The sequence below is a fragment of the Eleutherodactylus coqui genome, chromosome 4 (genome assembly GCF_035609145.1).
Source record: "Eleutherodactylus coqui strain aEleCoq1 chromosome 4, aEleCoq1.hap1, whole genome shotgun sequence".
Lineage (NCBI taxonomy): Eukaryota > Metazoa > Chordata > Amphibia > Anura > Eleutherodactylidae > Eleutherodactylus > Eleutherodactylus coqui.
In genome coordinates, this window is record NC_089840.1 from 283,104,585 (window position 1) to 283,126,100 (window position 21,516).

The window sequence follows — 21,516 nt, forward strand, 5'->3', positions numbered from 1 at the left end:
CAAAGTGTGCAATGCGTTTCGGCTGAAACACCAGCCTTTATCAAGCATACAAAATGTTTAAAACATGATTACATATATAGTGAACAGTACCTGTGTGGGTGGAAGAAGCGTCTGATAGTAACCACCCCTTCCGTGTCACGTGGCTTGGAAGGGGGAAGGATTTGGCACAAATGATGCCAAAACAAGATGGACTAAAGCAATAAATAGCCCCTTGATGGATAACAGAAGGACGCTATATGGATAGACTGAATAAGCCTTAGGAGAAGCGGAATGGCCGTGACGAAAAAGAAACATCAGGTGTCACGTGGGATGTCACATGACCAGTTGCGTACTGCAGGTCCGGGTGTTAGACCGGAGTAGACAATGACGCGGAGGGGTCACATGACAGATCATGTGCTCTGTAAGTCATGTGCACATATATCTATTGTGTGTTCTATGTCCGGACGTGGTGGCTTCTCCTAAGGCTTATTCAGTCTATCCATATAGCGTCCTTCTGTTATCCAACAAGGGGCTATTTATTGCTTTAGTCCATCTTGTTTTGGCTTCATTTATGCCAAATCCTTCCCCCTTCCAAGCCACGTGACACGGAAGGGGTGGTTACTATCAGACGCTCCTTCCACCCACACAGGTACTGTTCACTATATATGTAATCATGTTTTAAACATTTTGTATGCTTGATAAAGGCTGGTGTTTCAGCCGAAACGCGTTGCACACTTTGAATAAATGTTCCTTCCTCGTCACCATCTGGACAAGGCTTTATTTCTACGAGCTGACCAGGATATTCCGGGGTGTCATTTCCACTGACACCCCTGCTAAGAAAGTCCTCCTGCTTTTTCACTTCACTTATCCGATTACTGGAGCAGTGTTTTTTTTTAAATTTATTGTATACTTCTTAAAAATATTGACAACAGTCGGAATATAAAAATGTTGTCTCCTCTGTGTGAATTCTCTGATGTTTAACAAGATCCCCTTTATGGGTATTTCTCACATTCAGTACATGAAAATGGCTTGTCCCCCATGTGAATTCTCTGATGTGCAACAAGAAGTGTTTTCCACAGAAAACATTTTCCACAGTTAGAACACAAAAATGGCCACTCTCCTGTGAGAATTTTCTGATGTGTAACAAGATGTGATTTGTTCAAAAAACATTTTCTACATTCTGAAATGACTTCTTCCCTGTGTGAATTCTCTGATGATTAACAAGATTTGAATAAGTTGTAAAACATTTCCCACATTCTGAACATGAAAATGGCTTCTCTCCTGTGTGAATTCTCTGATGATTAACAAGAACTGATTTCTGGGTAAAACATTTCCCACAGACAGAACATGAAAATGGCTTCTCCCCAGTGTGAATTCTCTGATGATCACCAAGATGTGATTTCATGGTAAAGTATTTCCCACATTCTGAACATGAAAATGGCTTCTCTCCTGTGTGCATTCTCTGATGATCAACAAGACCTGATTTCATGGTAAAGCATTTCCCACATTCTGAACATGAAAATTGCTTCTCTCCTGTGTGAATTCTCTGATGATTAGCAAGATGTGATTTCTGGGTAAAACATTTCCCACATTCTGAACATGAAAATGGCTTCTCCCCTGTGTGAATTCTCTGATGATTAGCAAGATATGATTTCTTGGTAAAACATTTCCCACATTCTGAACATGAAAATGGCTTCTCTCCTGTGTGAATTCTCTGATGATTAACAAGAACTGATTTTTGGGTAAACCATTTCCCACAGACAGAACACGAAAATCGCCTCTCACCAGTGTGATTTCTCTGATGATTAGCAAGATATGATTTCTTGGTAAAACATTTCCCACATTCTGAACATGAAAATGACTTCTCTCCTGTGTGAATTCTCTGATGATCAATAAGATATGATTTCTGGTTAAAACATTTCCCACATTCTGAACATGAAAATGGCCTCTCCCCAGTGTGAATTCTCTGATGATTAACAAGATATGATTTCATGGTAAAACATTTCCCACAGACAGAACACGAAAATTGCCTCTCACCAGTGTGAATTTTCTGATGTTCAACAAGATATGATTTCATGGTAAAGCATTTCCCACATTCTGAACATGAAAATGGCCTCTCCCCTGTGTGAATTCTCTGATGATTAACAAGATATGATTTTTGGGCATAGCATTTGCTACATTCTGAACATGAATATGACTTCTTCCCTGTGACAACTGTTTCTTCTTTAACATCTCTTCTGTAAATGTTATGTTGCTTACTAGTCTGTGATGAATCAGAAGATGGAACCTCTATAAAAGGATCAGATGACAGATGTTTGCTGGGAAGGGCTGAGGGTACATCTGGGATAATGGCAGGCTCTTCGTGTGTATCTTGTATGTTACCACCATCTTCCACTGTAAAACCTGAAGATATCAAATGTTCCTCTGAGTTCCTGATGTCGTCATCTGCCAAGAATAAAACAGATTTTAACATTACAATTATATCAATATTTTATAAAAATGTCTATATAAAATATTCATACAAATTGTGAAAAAGACAAGTTACAAAAACCCTGTGCTCTTTTATGTATGAGGTTTTACTTACTTGAATAAGGGGTTTGCAGACATTAGCGAACCTCCTCAAGAATCGGTACCTTCTGGTGTTTATTCCATTAGCGTAGGACAATACATACAATACAGGAGATGCAACGCGAGTCGGAGGGCTTACTGACTAATCTGACACCTTTCATGAACATATGACACAGAGACATGATAAAAGTATCTGGTACTTCTTAGAACTGGGGCGACCGGAAGCGTGTAAGTGCGTGCATCCAGAAGAAAGTAGCTGCTGAGCTATATCCCGGTACACGCTTAACCGGAAGCAGAAGTAAATTTCTAGAAGCAATTTTGTGCGCATGCTCGGCTTGCACATGCTCTTTATACAGATTAAGTAAACTTAAAGGGGTTGTCCCGCGCCAAAACATAATTTTTTTTTTTTTGCACAGACCCGCAGTTACTCCACAGTAATACCGCATCCATGTGTTATTATTATTTTTTTTTTTAAATTCTCTTACCTGAATCCCCGTTCTGCAATTTTGAAAATTCTTCTGTCCAAGATGGCGCCGTTGGTCTTCTCCCACGGTGCACCGCGGGTCTTCTCCCATGGTGTATCGTGGATGTTCTTCTGCAGTCTGCGCTCCACTGCCGATTACAGCCACCTCATTGGCTGATCGGCATCACGTGACGGAGGCGGAGCTACGCGATGACGCGGACAAAAGGGTGGCCGAGGGAGGAGCCAGGACGCAGCTCGTGAGCCCGGACCATCCAGAAGAGGAATCATCTCTGTGCAAGCGCGACTGATCCAGCGACCAGAGGAGAAGTTTGGTCGGCGCCATGGAGACGGGGACGCTGACACGGGGGGGGGGGGGGGGGGGGGTAAGTATATAACTTCTGTATGGCCAATATTTAATGCACGATGTATATTGCAAAGTGCATTTATATGGCAATACAGAAGTGTCTAACTTCACTTGCTTTTGCAGGACAACCCCTTTAATATAAAATGTGGCACTCGTTTGTTATTATTTCTCCAGAGCCCCCATACTTTTATTTTTTACACACAACTCTCCAAAATTTTAACCCCTTAGTGACAGCCCCATCAGGATTCTACGTCCTCACTAAGTGGGCTTTAATCCTAGAGGACTTAGAAACATGCGTCCTCTTAGCCCTCTTAGCTGGGGACGTGTCAGCTCCATGTTGTTGGTGCCCGCAAGTAGCCGACAGCATGGAGCTGTCATCCTGGGCTGCGGGCAGTCCCCCCCGGCAATGCGATCGGCGCTATCCAATGGATAGCACCGATCGCATTAAAGTGAAAAAAAAAAAGGAAATAAAGTTAAAGATTCCGCTGCCCTGATGGATCGGATCCATCAGGGCAGCTGAAATTACTCACCTGCCTTGATCGAGGTGTTCTGCGGTGAGGAGGGTCCTTCCGGACCTGGCGCCACTCTTCTGCGCATGTGCGTCAGACGTATGACATCACGCACATGCGCAGAAGGCCGGTAGCCCCGGAAAATTCAAAATCTCCTGGCTTACGCTCCTGAAGGTAGCCGAGAACCAGGAGATAGCGACGATCACGAAAAAGTTTTTAAAAAGTGTCAGTTTCACCTCCCCTCATGGATCTGATTCATGAGGGGAGGTGAAAATACTCACCTCGGGTCCTCTGCAGATGTACCCGATGTTCCGGGACCTGAAGTCCCCCTCTGCACATGCGCGCCCGATGTAACATAACAGTGATCATTTCAAGTTAAAAAAAAAAGTTTTAAAAAGTAAAAAGAATGTTTAAAAAGCTTACGTTTCATCTCCCCCCACGGATCATATCTGTGAGGGAGGATGAAATGATGTACCTAAGGCCCCTGGATTTATCGGCGGACCTTACCCCAGCTTCTGCGCACGCGCCCGTCACCAAAATGGCGGGCACATGCGCAAAAGCTGTGGATTGCCAGCGTAATTTAAAATCTCCCTGCTCCTGGCTACAAAACGTAGCCGAGAGCCTGGAGATTTCACGGAGAGCCGCAGTGAGCGGTTCCTGATCACATCTTCACCGTTATGCAATGGATAGTGGCGATCACGTAAAAGTAAAAAAAGGGTGAAGCTTCATCTCCCCTCACCGATGCGATCGGTGAGAGGAGATGAAACTTTTTACCGGAGGCCTCCGTATTTGCACCCTGACGCAATCTTCCTCCATGAAATTTCCCGGATTCTGCACATGCGACCACCAGCAAAACACCGGACACATGCGCAGGAGTCGGGGAGCACAGGAAATGTAAAATCTCCTTGCTCCCAGCCGAGAGACTGGAGCACTGTCCTTGTTGAGCGATCGCCAGTCACGTGATAAAAAGGTAGCAACCTACCTTAGGCCGGTCTCACATGACCGGATAGGAATTACGGATTCCGCATGCTTCTGATCCGCGGTAATACACGGATCAATCACATTGGATTACACAATTCCAGTCACATTAGTGGGTCGGAATTACGTAATCCACTCACAGAAAAGAGAACGCAGCAAGTTCTATTTTACTGCGGATATCCGCAACATAGAGCCCATTGTGTACGGACTGCGGGTACCCGTGTCATCGCTAAGTGCCGCTGCGGGAAAAACAAACAGAAAAAAAGGTGTACTGCGCATGACCGCCTGAGTACGCAGTTATGCGCAGTACATTACGCGGCCGTACACAGTGCCATGGCCGGGCTCACAGCTGGGATCCACTGCGGCCCCCGCAAGAGGATTCCACATACGGCCGTGTGAGCCCGGCATTATTCAGACCGCTACCTGTAATACGTATTTTACAAGAAGCCCCGGGAACGCGCGCTTTCATGCAGTTCCAGGAGCAGCTTGTTGAGCGCCCTCTGTGTGAGACCGCCGCACCTCCGCAAGATTACGAAGACTCACGGAGCGCTACTTTTTACACCCCATCCCTGCCGCTGAGGTCATGAAATACCCCCCAAAAAGCATGAGAGGAGGGGACATACCCGGTTTTATTGCCCCATGTACCCATCCCAACCAGCCCCCGTAATTACCCCTGTCCTCGGAAATACCAAACAGTTTACATTATTACTTTTATCTAAGATTTGGGGAACGCCGAAAAGGGTGCGGGGGGGGGGGGGGGGGAGATATTTTTAACCTGTCAATTTTTATTCCGTACAAGTGGGCAGTGGGGCCTGGAATTTATTCATTTGTGCCCTGCAATCCAACGGGTGTTCCCTCCATTACAGGCCTTGCCATGTGTCCTGTAAGTAGTTTATGTTTCTGAACACGGGACAAACGGGGGGATCCATTTTGGGGTGATCGTCTTCATTACTATGTATACTGTACAAAAAAAAACAGTTTTTAAATTGCTAAAAAAATGAAAATAGTAATTTTTTCCTTCAGCTTTGCTTAGATTTATTCAAATACTGTGGTGTCAAAATACGCAGTAGACCCCTAGATGAATTCGTTAAGGGGTCTAGTTTTGAAAATGGGGTCATTTGTGGGGGTTCTCTATCATTTTGGACGCTCAATGACTCTACAAGTGGGCAATGGGGCCTGGAATTTATTCCGTTGTACCCTGAAATCCAACGGGTGCTCCTTCCATTATAGGCCGAGCCATGAGTCTTTTAAATTGATTAGGGCCACAACGGGTATATTTCTGAACACGGGAGAAACAGGGGTATCCATTTTGGGGTGCAAGTCTTCATTCATGTGTGTGCTGTACAAAAAAACGCTGCTTTTAAGATGACAGAATTGTCCAAAAAAATTAAAAATCACAATTTTTTCCTTTTGCTTTGCTTGAATTCATTCAAAAACCATGGGGTCAAAATGGGCAGTACACCCCTAGATAAATTTGTTAAGGGGGTCTAGTTTTTAAAATGGGGTCATTTGTGGGGGTTCTCTATGGGTTTGGATGCTCAAGAGCGCTACAATAGTGCTATGGGGCCTAAAACGCCTTCAAGCAAAATTTATGTTCTGAAAGACACTGACTACTCCTTTCGTTTTGGGCCCCGTTGTGCATCCAGATACAAGATTAGGGCCACAATTAGTATATTTCTGAAGACGGGAGAAACAGGCGGATCCATTTTGGAGTATTAATCCTCATTTTCATGTGCACTATAGGAAAAAAATGTCTTTAAAATGACATATTTGCAAAAATATGAAATTTTATTTTTTCTTCTCTAAATTCAATTAATTTCTGAAAAAAAACTGTGGGGTCAAAATACACACGACCCCCCTAAGTGGATACATTAAGGGGTGTAGTTTTTAAAATGGGGTCATATCTATCATTGTGACACCTATGAGCCTCTGCAAACTTGGCTTGCTGTAAGAAAACAAAGTGTTTTAATGTTAAATTTGTACGTCATCTAAATGGTTTAAAAAAAAAAAAAACACAAAAGTTTTTCAAATGTGCATTTAGAATAAAGTAAACAGATGGAAATATATATCCTATCAAAAATTTGTACAGTATGTTTGCACATATTACAGTTGAAAATGTGAAAGAATGATAATTAAAAAATTTTTTTTTTCAGTATTGGTACTTTTAATAAACATACACGAATTAAATCGGTCTATTTTTGCAACATAAATTAAGTACAACATGTGGCGAAAAAACAATGTCAGAATCACTTGGATATGCAAAACCTTCACGGAGTTATGCTATGTTGAACGACATGTCAGATTTCCAAAATCTGGCTCCGTCACTAAGGAGTTAATGAACAATCTAATGTATAAAAGAAGTGTTTTAAAGAGAAGGGGCACCCAGGGGTGCTGGTGAGTTCAGCGATGCTAAGAGTGCAACAACAAGACCAGTTAGAGAATCCACAACAGAAACCTGAGAAAACTAAGGAGCAGAACTCCAAAACATTGTTCTGAATCCACATTAATACTCAACCTTCCCACCTGAGGAACATCTTATCGAAACATTGGGGGATCCTACAAGGTGAGCCCTTTCTATCTGACAATATCCCCAGTCGACCTCAAGTGGTACTTGAAGAAATAAAACTAAAAAATATACTGGCACCCTCTCACCAACCCAAATGGAAGATCCTAACTCATATTCCAGGTACATCCATGTGTGTGTGGAGGGGGGGGGGGGGGGAGTGAGGGGCATACACGACGCTTTTGGATGTGGCATAGAAAATTGTAAATGCTGCCAGAATATTTGCCACAGCAGGAAGGAGATATTTATACAAGATGTGAATAAAAGTTATATTCTACAATATCTTTTAAACTATGGCTCAATCTATATTACTTACCTCCTTGAGTGTCCATGCGGCCTGAAATATGTGGGCCGAACAATAAATGCATTACAGACTTGAGTGAACAATCACCGTATGAATATTAATAGCAAAAAACTATTTCACGTAACACCACTGACCAAAGAAATATTAGGTGTCTTCGTACCGATAAACAAAAAATACATTTACAAACAAACTGGAAAAGTTGCAACCCCACCCCAACCCCATCATGGCCGCCATGCTTTATATGCCCGTGGTTTTGTAATAGAAACCCGATATATCTATATTTTGGATTGTGGACCTTTGTAGTGGACAGTGAACCTGTTTTTATTCTGTATAATGAATGCCAGTACTTTTCCATTACTGATATAAATATAGATATGCCTTCTTTCATGTATTCAATGTATCTACTTCTACTTCCTTTAATGAAACTTCTATTCCCTAAACTCTGCTGACAAGACAATATTTAGCATAAAACGCTGACAAGTTAATATTTAACATAGACACGCTATATTTTGCCCATCTGTTTTGTAACTTTAGAAGAAGTAAAAATCAGACATAGATAACCACAGTCTGAAGCAGCTACCGCAATAATAACCCAAGCAGTTTTACTGGAAACGTATGCAAATAACACGGGGGGTTTGTGCAATTAATAGTTCAAGCTGTAATATCCAATCATATCGAAGGAACCACACGTGGGTCCAAGACAACCAATTCATCTCCTCCTGCTACCACCTGATGGCCAATAACAGATGACCGGAGGATGGAAGAATTTCAAGATGCTTATCCAATAACTAAACAATACGTTGTATCTATGTAATCTTTGACCTGCCCAGATGGGCAGATATGTTAAACTCTTTAAAAGAGGCTGCACGCCTAACAATAAAGCAGAATTGAGGAAGTTTTCATAAGCTGAACTTGTGTCAGAGCGATTACTTCGGACGGTCCCCCAACCTTCAATCATTCAATCTGGAAGGGTGTGAACATTCCTAATTAATCAAGTCGTTGGACACAAAAGGAAATCCACGACAGTCTCACCAGCAGCTGGCTGGCCCTCCGCCAAGACATTGCAAGAACGGGGGCGAAGAGGGAAAAGTTAACATTGTTGTGGGGTCTGGCTGAGGGAAAAATCCAAGGCAGCGTTTTTAGAGAAGTTCCAACAATATCCGTTTCTAGCTTAATCCATTGTTTGGACTTCCCGTGGAAGTGCCCGTCGAACGATCTAAGAAGCTCAAGGCCAGAAAGCCCCGCCCCTTCTGTGGGTTTAGGTTTTCAGAGGGTTCGGTAGCTGATGTGTAAAAGCAGATTGTAGACATTTAAAAAAATTCACGGTGGGCTGAATAGGCAGAGTCTGGAATAAGTACAACAAGCGAGGGACGACGTCCATCCTTAGCACATTTATTCCACCAAAACGGGAGATATTTTTTGTCGTAGTTATTCAAGCTCAGATATGTAAAAATATTAAATAGTTAAAGGGGTTTTCCCATTAACTGCAGGTACAATAATTTGTGGAGCGCCTAGTCTACTGATTACATCCTAATGGGACAATTACTTTACCCAATAAACTTACTTTTTTACTTCCACATTGTAGGACGTGTTCTGCGCTGATTTCCTCCCATGCGGTGATGGTAATTTCCTACCTCCAGGGGGCGCTCATACAGCTTGTAAGATTACAGAGCGCAGGAGCCAAACGAGCCGTGCATACGAGCTGCTGTCGCCCCCTGCTGTAAACTGCCCTGTACTGCGCTGCAACTACAGTCTGCTGATCATGTGCTGCTGACCGGGGAATAAAGACGCCTTTACAAGCCCGGCACCGCCATTATCAGAGGGCTCACATATGTTTGTAGCCATTCACTAACCCAGCTGACTGTTACTTGTACCAAGATTTGGGAAGTTCCTACTGAGCATGCCCAGTCCTTCTGGTTCCAGCAGCAGAGGAGAGGGACATGATAATAGTACTTGCACATGTGCGGAGGCAGCACTGGGGACGGGGGTCCAGGTCTGATAGAGTGATTGGATGTTGCAGAGACCCTGACATAGTGCATGGGGTATCAGCTGGGGGCAGATGGAAGGAGCAGCTGAATGCAGAATGAGGATGGCTTCTCCTTACACGGCGCCTGTGGCTCTACCAAAACATTAAGGGGAAATAACATAACTGCTTGTATAGCTTATTGCTGTATATTCCCCGATTATTACAGAACTCCTGACTGATTTGTGCTCGTTGCAGCCTGCAGGCACACGGCGAAGGACCGTCCTGAACTCCCTATCCACAGCATCAGGACAGGGATCTGCTCCTTTGTGCAAGGAGGAACAGGAGAAGTAGTGCCAGAACCCTACAGAATGACCCTCAGCAGACTATAAAATAATAATCTTTATTTGTATAGCGCCAACTTGTTCTGCAGCGCTTTCAAGCACAGGAGAAAACAGACAATACAACAAATTACATGTTTTTCTACAGTCAATTTGAAACAAACGAGGTGGAGGCGATATAGGCAGTACAGGAATTACATGAGTAAATCAGTTATTAGGAAGAAAACGGGTGGATCGGTAGGGAGGTGCCGGGGTAGAGGTCATATGCAGGGTGGAAGGTGTGGGGAGCTGTAGGGAGGGGCAGGGGGACTAGGTCATGAGATTTAGTATGCCTCCCTGAAGAGGTGCGTTTTTAAGGCGAGTCTGAAATTTTGTGCATTGTGGATTGTCCAGATGCCTTGGGGTAGAGCTTTCCAGAGGATGGGTGCTGCTCTGGTGAAGTCCTGGAGGCGAGCATGTAAGGTTTGTATTAGTGGGGAGTTTAGTCTGCATGTGTTAGCGGATCGGAGTATCTGGGCTGGGTGATAAATGGACAGAAGGGAAGCGATGTGCCATGGGTGAGGGTGAGGAGTTTAAATTTAATTCTGCAGTGGATGGGCAGCCAATGCAATGACTGGCATAGTTCAGAGGCATCGGAGAAATGGCTGGATAGAAAAATGAGCCTAGCTGGTGTGTCTAATATAGATTGAAGAAGGGAGAGTCTGGTGCGGAAAGGCCGTTGAGCAGCAAGTAGCAGTAGTCAAGTCGGAATGGATGAGGGCGGCAACAAGTGTCTTTAGCATGTCCATGGTGAGGAATAGCCAGATTTGAGCAATATTTATGAGAAGCAGATGGCATTTTTGGGACAAAGATTGGATGTGGGGGTTGAAGAAGAGGTCAGAGTCCGGTATGACACCCAAGAAGTGGGCGTGCTGTCTGGGAGTGGTGCCAGATACCGATATGGAGATATTGGAGGGAGATCAGTAAGCAGGGGGTGGAAACACGAGGTGGTCAGTATTGGAAAGGCTTTGTTTGAGAAAGAGGAAGGACATGGTGTTAGAGACAGCAGACAGACAGTCTGTGGGATTTTGGAGGAATGGTGTTGAGATGTCACAGGAAGAGGCATATAGCTGGGTGTCCTCAGCGTAGATCTGGAATTAGAGGCCGAGTTTGCGGATAGTTTGTCCAATTGGGACTTTAGAGAAGAGTAGGGGACCAAGGTCTGTGCCCTGGGGCACCCCAACAGCAAGAGGAGGTGGAAAGGAAATAGGGCCAGTAAGGAGGGCTGACAGAGGGAAGCATGTTAAGAAGGAGTTTGTAAAAAAACAAATGGAATGTGCGCCACAAGGTCCTGTTGTTCCTTACTGAAGTCACCGATCTCAAATCCCCTGCATAGGGAGAGCTGCAGGGTGGAGAAGGGGTTCCCAGTAGAGAGCCCCCAAAGACAAGAAAACAATACACAATTAAAAAAGGAGGGGGGTATGTAATGCAGAATCCCCCTCCTTGTAGCGAAGACTCCAAATGATTAAACCAATCTTCATACGACCAATATATCAGAAAGGTTCTTCACAGATTTATTAATCCTTCTTAAAACACACCTGCCGTATGTGTACAACACACACGTGTAAAACAGACCAACAAAAATGCCGTACGTGTGCCACAAAAACGTGTAGAAAGGACAACGCGTTTCAGTACCTCCACGGTACTTTCTCAAGTCCAGTGAACAATAAATGAAAAAATGCCGATATAAATACCTTAAAGAGAAGGAGATGTCTTCACTCCGGTCAGTCCCTGGGCAGCGCCATATTGGTAGGCGGAGTTTGTGACCTCATATGTGGGTGGAGTAACTGACGTAGTGGAGGGAATCCTCTTTTGCTTTCACTCACTGCTCCGTTACAGGGAATGCACGGGGCGGAGTCTTAGACATAAGACCTACGTCAGGGATGTAGCGGGATTGTATCAGTCAGAAGTGAACCTTCTGACACCCGAAGCCTATCAGTAGGAGGGCAGGATTAGTCCCTCCGTTGTAGACATAAGGAATCCTCTTTTACTTTCACTCCCTTATTCCGTTACTGGGAAGGCATGAGGCGGAGTCTTGCACGTGGGACAAACGTCAGTGGGGGGCGGAACTTATGATACACAGATGAGTGGAACGGGATTATATCAGTTGAAGATACAGCTTCTACTACCCGAAGTATATAAAATAGGAGGGCGGGATTCTGCCCTCTAATGGAAACTTCCTACAGTCACTTTAAACACTCAAGTACTATTTTATGGGTTGTATTAATTTTCGGGAACTTCTCAAATCTGAAGGATGTGATCTCAGCCCCCAACGGGAATAATGTCCCCTAACACTCATTGAAAGGGCATTGCTCCCCTGTTGGGGGTAATGTCTAGACTCTAATAGGTAAACTAAAATAAACTAAAATAGATAGACTAAAATATATTACTGTCCGGAAAAGTTATTGAGTGATGAGATAGAGCGGGGTCCAGACATCTCCTTTTTTAACATTAAATGAAAACAATAGTAAAAACAATATATGTGATACATGCAACTAAATGCATCAGTCAATTAATATATGTATATGTATAAATGAGGAGAAGGAGAAAGAAAAAATGAAAAAGAAAACAAATACAAAAAAAGAGGAAAGGGGCCTTCCTAACACTCAAAAATGTTTGTATTTTTTTTTAACTTTTTTATAATATGTCTTGTAAGAATGCCAAAATGCAATCAACAGGTGGTAAGACATACAATCCCCACCATATGTACAATCCCTCAGAGTATGAGTGGGTTGTATGGCCCGTCAACATAGGAATAGTTCAAACGATAAAATTTCTAAAAAAAAATAACAAAAAAATATATATAAATATATATATATATATATGTGTCTCTCTCCAAGTGTGTATGCACAAACAACAAGGAGTGGGCAGCCGCACATCCGCATACGCTCCCCTGATCTCAGAAACATAATCAAATAATATATTAAAATAATTAATGGGGGACGTCCCTAAACCCGCCCAGTACCATGTGGTTGGAATACCCATCTCGAATCCCTCCCATATCAAGGGGGGTGTGGATCAGGCGATACATCCTTAAACAATAGTATGAATACAAGATTAAAAGTTCTTTTCAAGAACCTCGTTCAAGCCATTTGGTATAAGGGTCTTCATCTTGAAGATCCAGAACATCTCCCTCTTTTTTAAGAGGGAGAAAGAATCATTCTCTATTTTCTCAATTGGTGTAATCTTTAAGTCTGAGGCGTCTCTATTGTGACATAGCGAGAAATGGCGCGAAACACTGTGTTTCAAGAATCCTGACACTATGTTGTTCCTATGCTTATTAATCCGGATTCTCAATGCATTTATCGTGCGCCCAATGTACTTCAGCCCACAGGGACACTCTAAGAGGTAGATGACAAATCTTGTACCGCAATTCAATCGGGTTTTTATATGATGTGTCGTATTGTCCATTGGTATCAGAACCTCTCTTCTGCCATGTGTAATCTGGGTACAACATTTACACCTTGGTGTCCCGCATTTAAATGCTCCTTTGGTTGTACTTAAAAAAGTGTTCCCAGGTTTCTTCTTTAGGTTCTTCTTGTGTGGGCACGATGGCGCCACAATATCCTTGATTGTTCTATTTCTTCTGAATGTAATAACTGGTTTCTCTACCAGAGCATTCTGCAAGAAAGGGTCCTCTTTTAAGATATTCCAATGTTTATGGAGGATCTCTCGTATAGTCCCATGTTGGATACTGTATTTCGTGATGAATCTGGGACACGTTTCTCTCCTCTCTTCCTTCTCTTCTTCATTTCCTTCTTTTTTCTTCCATCCCCTCTCTGGGAGCCCCAGAGCCTTCTCGTATGCTCCCTCTATAAATTGATCTGGATATTTATTTTCTCTAAATCTTTCCTTAAGCATACTGGCCTGATTTATAAATTCTTCCTCCTTAGTACAATTTCTTCTTAATCGAATGAATTGCCCATAAGGGATATTATTTCTCCAGGATCGCGCATGACAGCTGGTGTAATGTAAATAACTGTTTGTGTCAGTTTTCTTGAAAAAAGTCCTTGTATTAATTCTACTGTTTTCAACATACACCTCTATATCCAGGAATATAGCGTTATTTTTGCTGTAATCATGTGTGAAGGTTAATCCCCATTCGTTCGAATTCAATGTTTTTATGAGCGTAAGTAGGTCTTCTTCTCTTCCTCTCCAGATCAAAAAGATATCATCTATAAACCGACGGTAAAACATGATTCCATTTTCTCGTATCTCCTCTTCCAGTTCCCCATATACAAATTCGCATAGGCCGGCGCAAATTTCGTTCCCATAGCGGTTCCAGTATGTTGTACAAAATAGTGCCCTTTATTTGTGAAATAATTATTCTTGAGAATAAATTCTATTGATTTCAGAATGAATTCTCTTTGTTGTACGGGTATCCTGGGGTCTTTAGAGAGGAAGTGGTTTACGGCTCTGATGCCTCCTTCGTGGGGTATGTTGGTATATAGTGCTGTCACATCAAGGGTACAGAATATAAGACCCTCTTCCCACACCACTTCCTTTAATGCTTCTAGGAAATCTCCCGTGTCTTTTGTAGAAGCTGGTAAGGTTTTGACCACTCTTTGTAGATGTAAATCCACAAATTCGGACAATGCTGAAGTGATGGAATTGACTCCAGCAATGATGGGACGTCCCGGGGGGTTGGTTTTGTTCTTATGGACTTTGGGGAGAAAGTAAAAATAAGGGGTTTCTGGTTGTTTGATATGAATGTAATTTCTTTCTTCCTTAGTAAGACAATCCTTCTCCAATCCCTCTTGTAGTAAAGTGGTTAATGCTGTTTCAATCTGTTTCTTTGGGTCTTCCTTTAATCTCCTATAGTGGTCTCCATCATTCAGGATCTTATTTGCCTCAATTTCATAATCAGCCGTGTTCATTATCACTGTTGCGCCCCCCTTGTCGGCTTTCTTTATCACTATTTGATCGTTTTTGGCCAAATGAAAGAGAACCTCTCGTTGTTTCCGATGACCCTTGTTTTTACTCTTCCGTTCCAGATTCTCTATTCGTGAGAAGTCATTCATTACCTTTTGATAAAATGTTTCCAGAAAGAAGGAGTTTGTGGTCAACAGTGTCAAATGCTGCAACAGGTCAAGGAGGATTAGCAGGGAATAGTCGCCTCTCGACTTCGCTGTCATCAGGTCACTACTGACCAATTTGTTGGAAACAGACTCCGCGGGAACCATGAGGGCCCAACATCCTGTAGTGGAAGCTGAGCTCACATCCCAGCACCATGGAGCTTGATTAGCATTTGCCAGAGACACCGGAATTCGCAAGTCCACCATTGGCACCCTGTTCTCTTCACAGACAAGAGCAGCTGCACAAGGAGCACATGTAACAGACATGATGGAGTCTGCAGAGGATGGAGATCATCCACATCTGATATACCAGGCTTCGGGCAAGTAAATTTGGTACAAGTGTTTATCTGTTGTTTGCGTGGAACATTTTATGAAGCTTTGGTTACCTCAGAGGAATAGAGGAATAAAATATGTATACACATAGAGGTGAGGTAGATTCTCCTCAGTATATACACCCAGAGGTGAGCTAGATTCTCCTCAGTATATACACCCAGAGGTGAGGTAGATTCTCCTCAGTATATACACTGTAGTAGAGTGAGAGGTAAAGTGTGGGACGGACGGTACATATCGCAGAGACTACTAGCATCTGTGAGGTAAACCCGGTCCGTCTCTCACTCTAGTACTCAGTTCCACCTGGCCCAAGTAGGTGAGGTGCATAAATGGGCGCAGGTTGCAGTATGAAGAGGGAGGTGTGCCCTGTGTGAGCAGCAGAGGCTCGCAGAGAGTGCTAAGCTGGAGACATTGCACCACGCTGCTGAGAAGGTTTGCTTTACTTTGCCCTATTTGAGTTTACAAAGACTTTTGGTGTTACTACTGCTGGACTGCTTATTTAAAAGGACTTTCCTTGAACTTTCTGTTATCTGGAGAATGCCAGTAATTTTTGTTTTGTTCATCAAGTCTGAATAAAGACAAGACGCTCAGCATTTGGTCGTGGCCAGGTGTGTTTCCCCCTGCATTGCTACAACACCCAGAGGGGAGCTAGATTCTCCTCAGTATATACACCCAGAGGTGAGCTAGATTCTCCTCAGTATATACACCCAGAGGTGAGCTAGATTCTCCTCAGTATATACACCCAGAGGTGAGCTAGATTCTCCTCAGTATATACACCCAGAGGTGAGCTAGATTCTCCTCAGTATATACACCCAGAGGTGAGGAAGATTCTCCTCAGTATATACACTCAGAGGTGAGGTAGATTCTCCTCAGTATATACACTCAGAGGTGAGGTAGATTCTCCTCAGTATATACACTCAGAGGTGAGGTAGATTCTCCTCAGTATATACACATAGAGGTTAGCTAGATTCTGCTCAGTATATACACACAGAGGTGAGGTAGATTCTAGAAAGTATATACACAGAGAGGTGTGATAGTATCTCCTTAGTATATACACAGAGAAGCATTAGATTCTCCTCAGTATATACACAGAGAGGTGAGGTAGATTCTCCTCAGTATATACACAGAGAGGTGAGGTAGATTCTCCTCAGTATATACACATAGGATGAGGTAGATTATACGAATCATTTCCTTAAGCTTTATGTATCACAGATTTTTTCAAGCTTAGAATTGAATACTCAAGTTGTGACCCCTTTACTTTTCCTATGTAGGACCTAAAGAATGGTCGTTGCAAATTTAACACTTGTACGACACTGGGAAGTTACATAACATAGGGGGTCACTTACTTTTGCACTTAGAATTGAATAATCAAGTTGTGAATGTTTTAGTTTTCCTATTTAGGACCAAAATAATGGTCATGCCAAATTTTATGTTTGTACGACACCAGGAAGTAAGAGAGTTAGTGGCCAGTCAATGAGTGTTTTCATCTTTATATATATATACTAGCTGATATACCCGGCTTCGCCCGAGTTAATTTAGTACAGGTGTTTACATGTTGTTTGCAGGGAAAATTAAGTCATAGTTACTTGAAAACCAAGGAATAAAATATCTATACACATATAGGAGTGTTAGATTCTCCTCAGACTGTATGTAGCAATGTCGCTCTGCAGAATGTGCAACCCCTATCACTCTCCTCACATTTTACTCTTAAAGGTAACGCCCCTTTTTATTCAAATTTACCCCCAGACTGGAGGTTGCTGTCCCTTCTTAGCCTTAGAGGCTCCATCCCTGCAGTGCATGGCCGCTTCCTTATGTACTTTATAGCCTTTCAGTATATACTCATAGAGGTGAGGTAGATTCTCCTGAGTATATACACAGAGATCAGTTAGATTCTCCTCAGTATACAAATCATTTCCCTACGCTTTATGGTTTCTGAGAAAAGAACTGTGTAATGTATGGCGGCTTTTCAGTTTTTCACGCTTAGAATTAAATATTGAAGTTGCAACCCCTTTACTTTCCCCATTGGGACATAAAGAATGGTTGTGGCAAATTTCATGTGTGTGCGGTTCATACGTGTGTTATTAGTTACATTACATATGAGGTCACTTACTTTTGCACTTAGAATTGAATAATCAAGTTGCCACCCCTTGACTTTTCCTACCTACAACCCAAAGAATGTTCATGCCAAATAAGGGAATATACAGCTGAAAACCCCGACAACACAGACTCTTCTCTACATGCAGTCTCACCTGGGGGGTCATCTGTAGGAATCCCCTCCTTACACGGCTGATCCCCCCTCACATGTGTCTCTGTAGCATCAATAGGGATCAGATCTTCCTCCAGTTTCACCAGCTGTGAAATAAATATTGTAAAAGTCATCACACAGTTGGAGAAGTCGTGTGGGAGGTTTTATATGGCCAGAAAAGGTCATTAATTAGTATGAGGAGCCGGAATGACATGATAGCAGTAGTGATCTGGGCCAAATAGCTGCAGGTCTCCTGTATAACTCCAACCTGTTGCTTCTTTATTCCAATCAGAAGTCTCCAGAACCAGAAAATAGTGATAAGATGCGGAGATCTAATGTCTGCGGTCGGCTGTAATCCTGCCATCTCCAGCTTTCTCATTACACAAGTATCAATCATATAATAAGACTAAACACAAGACCTTCCCAGCCGTCCTGCAGACCAGAGGGGAGATTTCATGAGACCTTCTCTCCATCTACCTGATCATCCTGTGGAAGAAGAGGCCGGGGACATCTCTCCGCTGTTGTTCTCTTACTGGATCTACCTGCAGAAAACACAGACAGCCACTGAGTTTATTCTCTACATACAAATAATAAAGGCCGTGTGGATTTAGTCCAGTCTATTACCTGGTGATAGGGGGGGCTGGTGGTCCTCCATCATGACGTCCTTGTACAGATCCTTGTGTCCTTCTAAATACTCCCACTCCTCCATGGAGAAATAGACAGTGACGTCCTGACACCTTATTGGAACCTGACAACACAACGATACCGTCATCACCCAGACACGTTATACCGCCATAGTGTTACTGTATAATGTCTCAGCATTCCCAGCAGCATCACCTCTCCAGTCAGCAGCTCAATCATCTTGTTGGTGAGTTCTAGGATCTTCTGCTCCTTGATCTCCTCAAGTATCAGGGGGCGAGGTGGAGGCCCTGTGATTGGGCTCAGGTGTCTTCCCCATCCATCAGACACCGGGGCCTGACAGCCATCACTAGAAGTCTTCTTCACTACCGTGTAATCCTGTTTATGGGGAGATACATCCATAAATATCACTGCAGACATTTCTAGAGTCCTCCCAGTCTGGTCCGGCAGTTATGTCGGCTCTTCACATCTGTGTTCCTCAGTTCTGTTGTTCTATTCTGTTGGCTGTTCGACATTTTACCAGCTGCAATAGTTTCCAGCATTCCGGCCGTCTTCACACTTGGCTGCAGCATTTACAGTACAAGCCACGCGGGGGAGATTTATAAAATGTCTTTCACGCGGTGCCGGTATTTTCTATAACAAATCTACTTAGTCTTTGAGAACTGCGGCAGATTCTAAATCCGCAGCGAGACTATTTATACTACGGATTTATGCTGCGGATTTTGAACCCCTGAAGAACAAAGGATAAAATCCACAGAAGTTTGGCAAGTAAGTCCGCAGCATAATACGAGCCATTTAGGCCACCTGCACACGAACGGATTTGCCTTAAGGACTCCATGGCCGATGTCTGCACCAAATACCATCCATAGCATGCTACGGAAAAACGCTTTTTCCTGCACGCTTACGGAAACAAATTGCGGTTTCCACAAGCGGAGGAAATATCGCAGCACATTTAATTTTCGTGTGATGTCTGCATGGATGGCTTCCATTTAAGTTAATGGAAGCCGCTGGACCCGCGGTCCATCTGAAACTGACATTGCAGGCAGGTCACAGATTCCAATTCATCACCTAGCGACGGTGTGGGGGAAAAAAATTGAGAAAAAAAAGCTGTACAGCGCATGTCCGACAGCGAGCAGTGTGGACCATCCGCAGTATAGATGAAGAACAGAATAGACAGGTACGAGCAGATGCCAGCCGGGCACACGGTCAGACTCCATTGTGGGCTACCGCATACAGAAAACCTCTTTGTGTGTAGGCGGGCTTAGATGTGGATTTGGCCCCTGTGTATTTACTGCGTAATAGCTGCAAGCTACCACTGTGGAAAGCCCGTAGTAATCACGCTTCATGTGAAGGTGGCAGAAGGACTGAATCGGCAGTAAGTCCTCTGACGTAGATGTGACCAGAGACTGACATAGATAAGAATGATGGAACGTGACGTCATACTCAGAATCTCTCACCCACTGACATACCGTTCATGGTCACAGGGGTCATCTATCTACCTACCTACCTCATCTATCTACCTACCTCTGTCATTTATCTATCTACCTACCTCTCTCATCTATGTCTCCATCTACCTACCTATCTCTCTTGTTAGTGCAATTTTCGCTATTTGATATACTGTGGGTGCCATATTAGATAGGAATAATGTACAGGCCTGGAGACCCTTTTAAAAGAGCACTCGTCTAAATCATGTGTGCCAAGGTTCTCCTTTATTTAGGTGGGTAAAAGTTTATATAAGGTTTTAAATCAGGAAGTGAGGTAATTTAGGATACAGTTACATGATTTTGTGTGCTGGTAGGTCATTCTCATAGGGAGGTATTTGTGAGGTAGCTGTGAGATCATTTACCCGGGAGGAGCTTCCCCTGAGCATGCTCTATTCATTCTTGACTTGTTGTCCGAAGGAAATACTTCCCGTGTTTCTCTCCAACCAGCCATTTACTGTCCCTTTACATAAAGGCATTCCTAGATAGGTTTTTAACTGGTTAAAAACCGGTTTTACCAATTTTTGGACACAAAGCACTGCTCCTTCAATTCTCGTGGAGCAGGAGGGGGGGGGGGGGCCATGTTTCCTTCCCCCAGAGGATTAGATTAGAGACACAATATAGCATCTCCACAGCTTATAAAAATACAGAAAATACAGAGAAGATGGTGAACCTCTCAGCCATCTACCACACTCTCATCTACCTACCTCTCTCATCTATCTATCTACCTTATCTGTCCATCACTGCTATATAGTTAGGCATCTCCCTGTATAGACTGTATATAATTGCACATTTTGCACACAATTAAAAAATGCATCAAAAACACCTGCAGTTTCTTATAGTGTATGCGGTATGTTAAAAACGTATGTGGTCTTTGAATACCGCATGCAGTTTTTATAATGTATTCTTTTATTTTATTTCAAAAGTATAACAAAAACCATGAACACACCCTAAGGCCGCTCTCACACATGCGTTCAGAAAACACAGTTCTAAATTGTGGCATTTTTACTGCAATTTCTAGTGGAGTTTTTGAACGCATGGTACAACATTTGACAGCGCTTCTAAATGCACCCCACCATTGTGATGCGTGAGGAGGTACGTTAAAAAACACAAAAATACAACAGACAGCTCTCGAAAATCACGGCATTAGGAACACTGCATTCAAGCTCAGGTCTGAGTAACCCCATTAAGGTCAATGGGAGCATTGTACGGTGGTTAGCATGACGCTCGGGGCGCCGTGCTAATAGCGGTAAAGAGCAATGAGAATGGCCTAAGGGGCTACAAACAAGTTTTCCTGTAGTGCAGGATTTAGGCATGGGTATAGGGGGTGGGGGAGGCCCTGAGCTGAACTTTTGCACCCGGGCCCCTGAGCCTTTAGGTACGCCCCTGCTCTCACCTCTCCTGTAAGCTGAAAGAGTATCTCTAGGGTGAGGGTGAATAAACTCTCCGCCATCTTGTCCCGGTTCCTATCCATCCTTGTCGGGTCAATTAGGATAATTATCTGATATAGAAGATAACAGCCGAGGATCCTGAAAGGGAAGAAGACGAGACAATGTAACATCATACAAAATCCGCTAGCTGAGCCCCAACACAGCCCCCTCCACACCCCACTGCTCGGCCCCCACTGCTGACCCCCAATTCATTAGCACCATTATCAGCCATCTTCTGTCTTCCT

At 43.3% G+C, this 21,516-nt stretch overlaps 2 protein-coding genes across 2 annotated transcripts in view; both read right to left on the reverse strand.

The window, feature by feature from the left end:
* The window catches only part of LOC136624385 (oocyte zinc finger protein XlCOF22-like), a 177,948-nt gene that overhangs the window by 101,471 nt on the left and 54,961 nt on the right, over positions 1-21,516 (reverse strand). The window lies entirely within an intron of this gene.
* Positions 872-17,922, reverse strand: LOC136624406 (gastrula zinc finger protein XlCGF26.1-like). The gene is made up of 2 exons (XM_066598381.1): positions 17,726-17,922; positions 872-2,424 (listed from the first exon to the last, which is right to left on the reverse strand). Exons 1-2 carry the CDS (start codon positions 17,853-17,855, stop codon positions 1,139-1,141), a joined length of 1,416 nt encoding a protein of 471 aa, XP_066454478.1. The 5' UTR covers positions 17,856-17,922; the 3' UTR covers positions 872-1,138.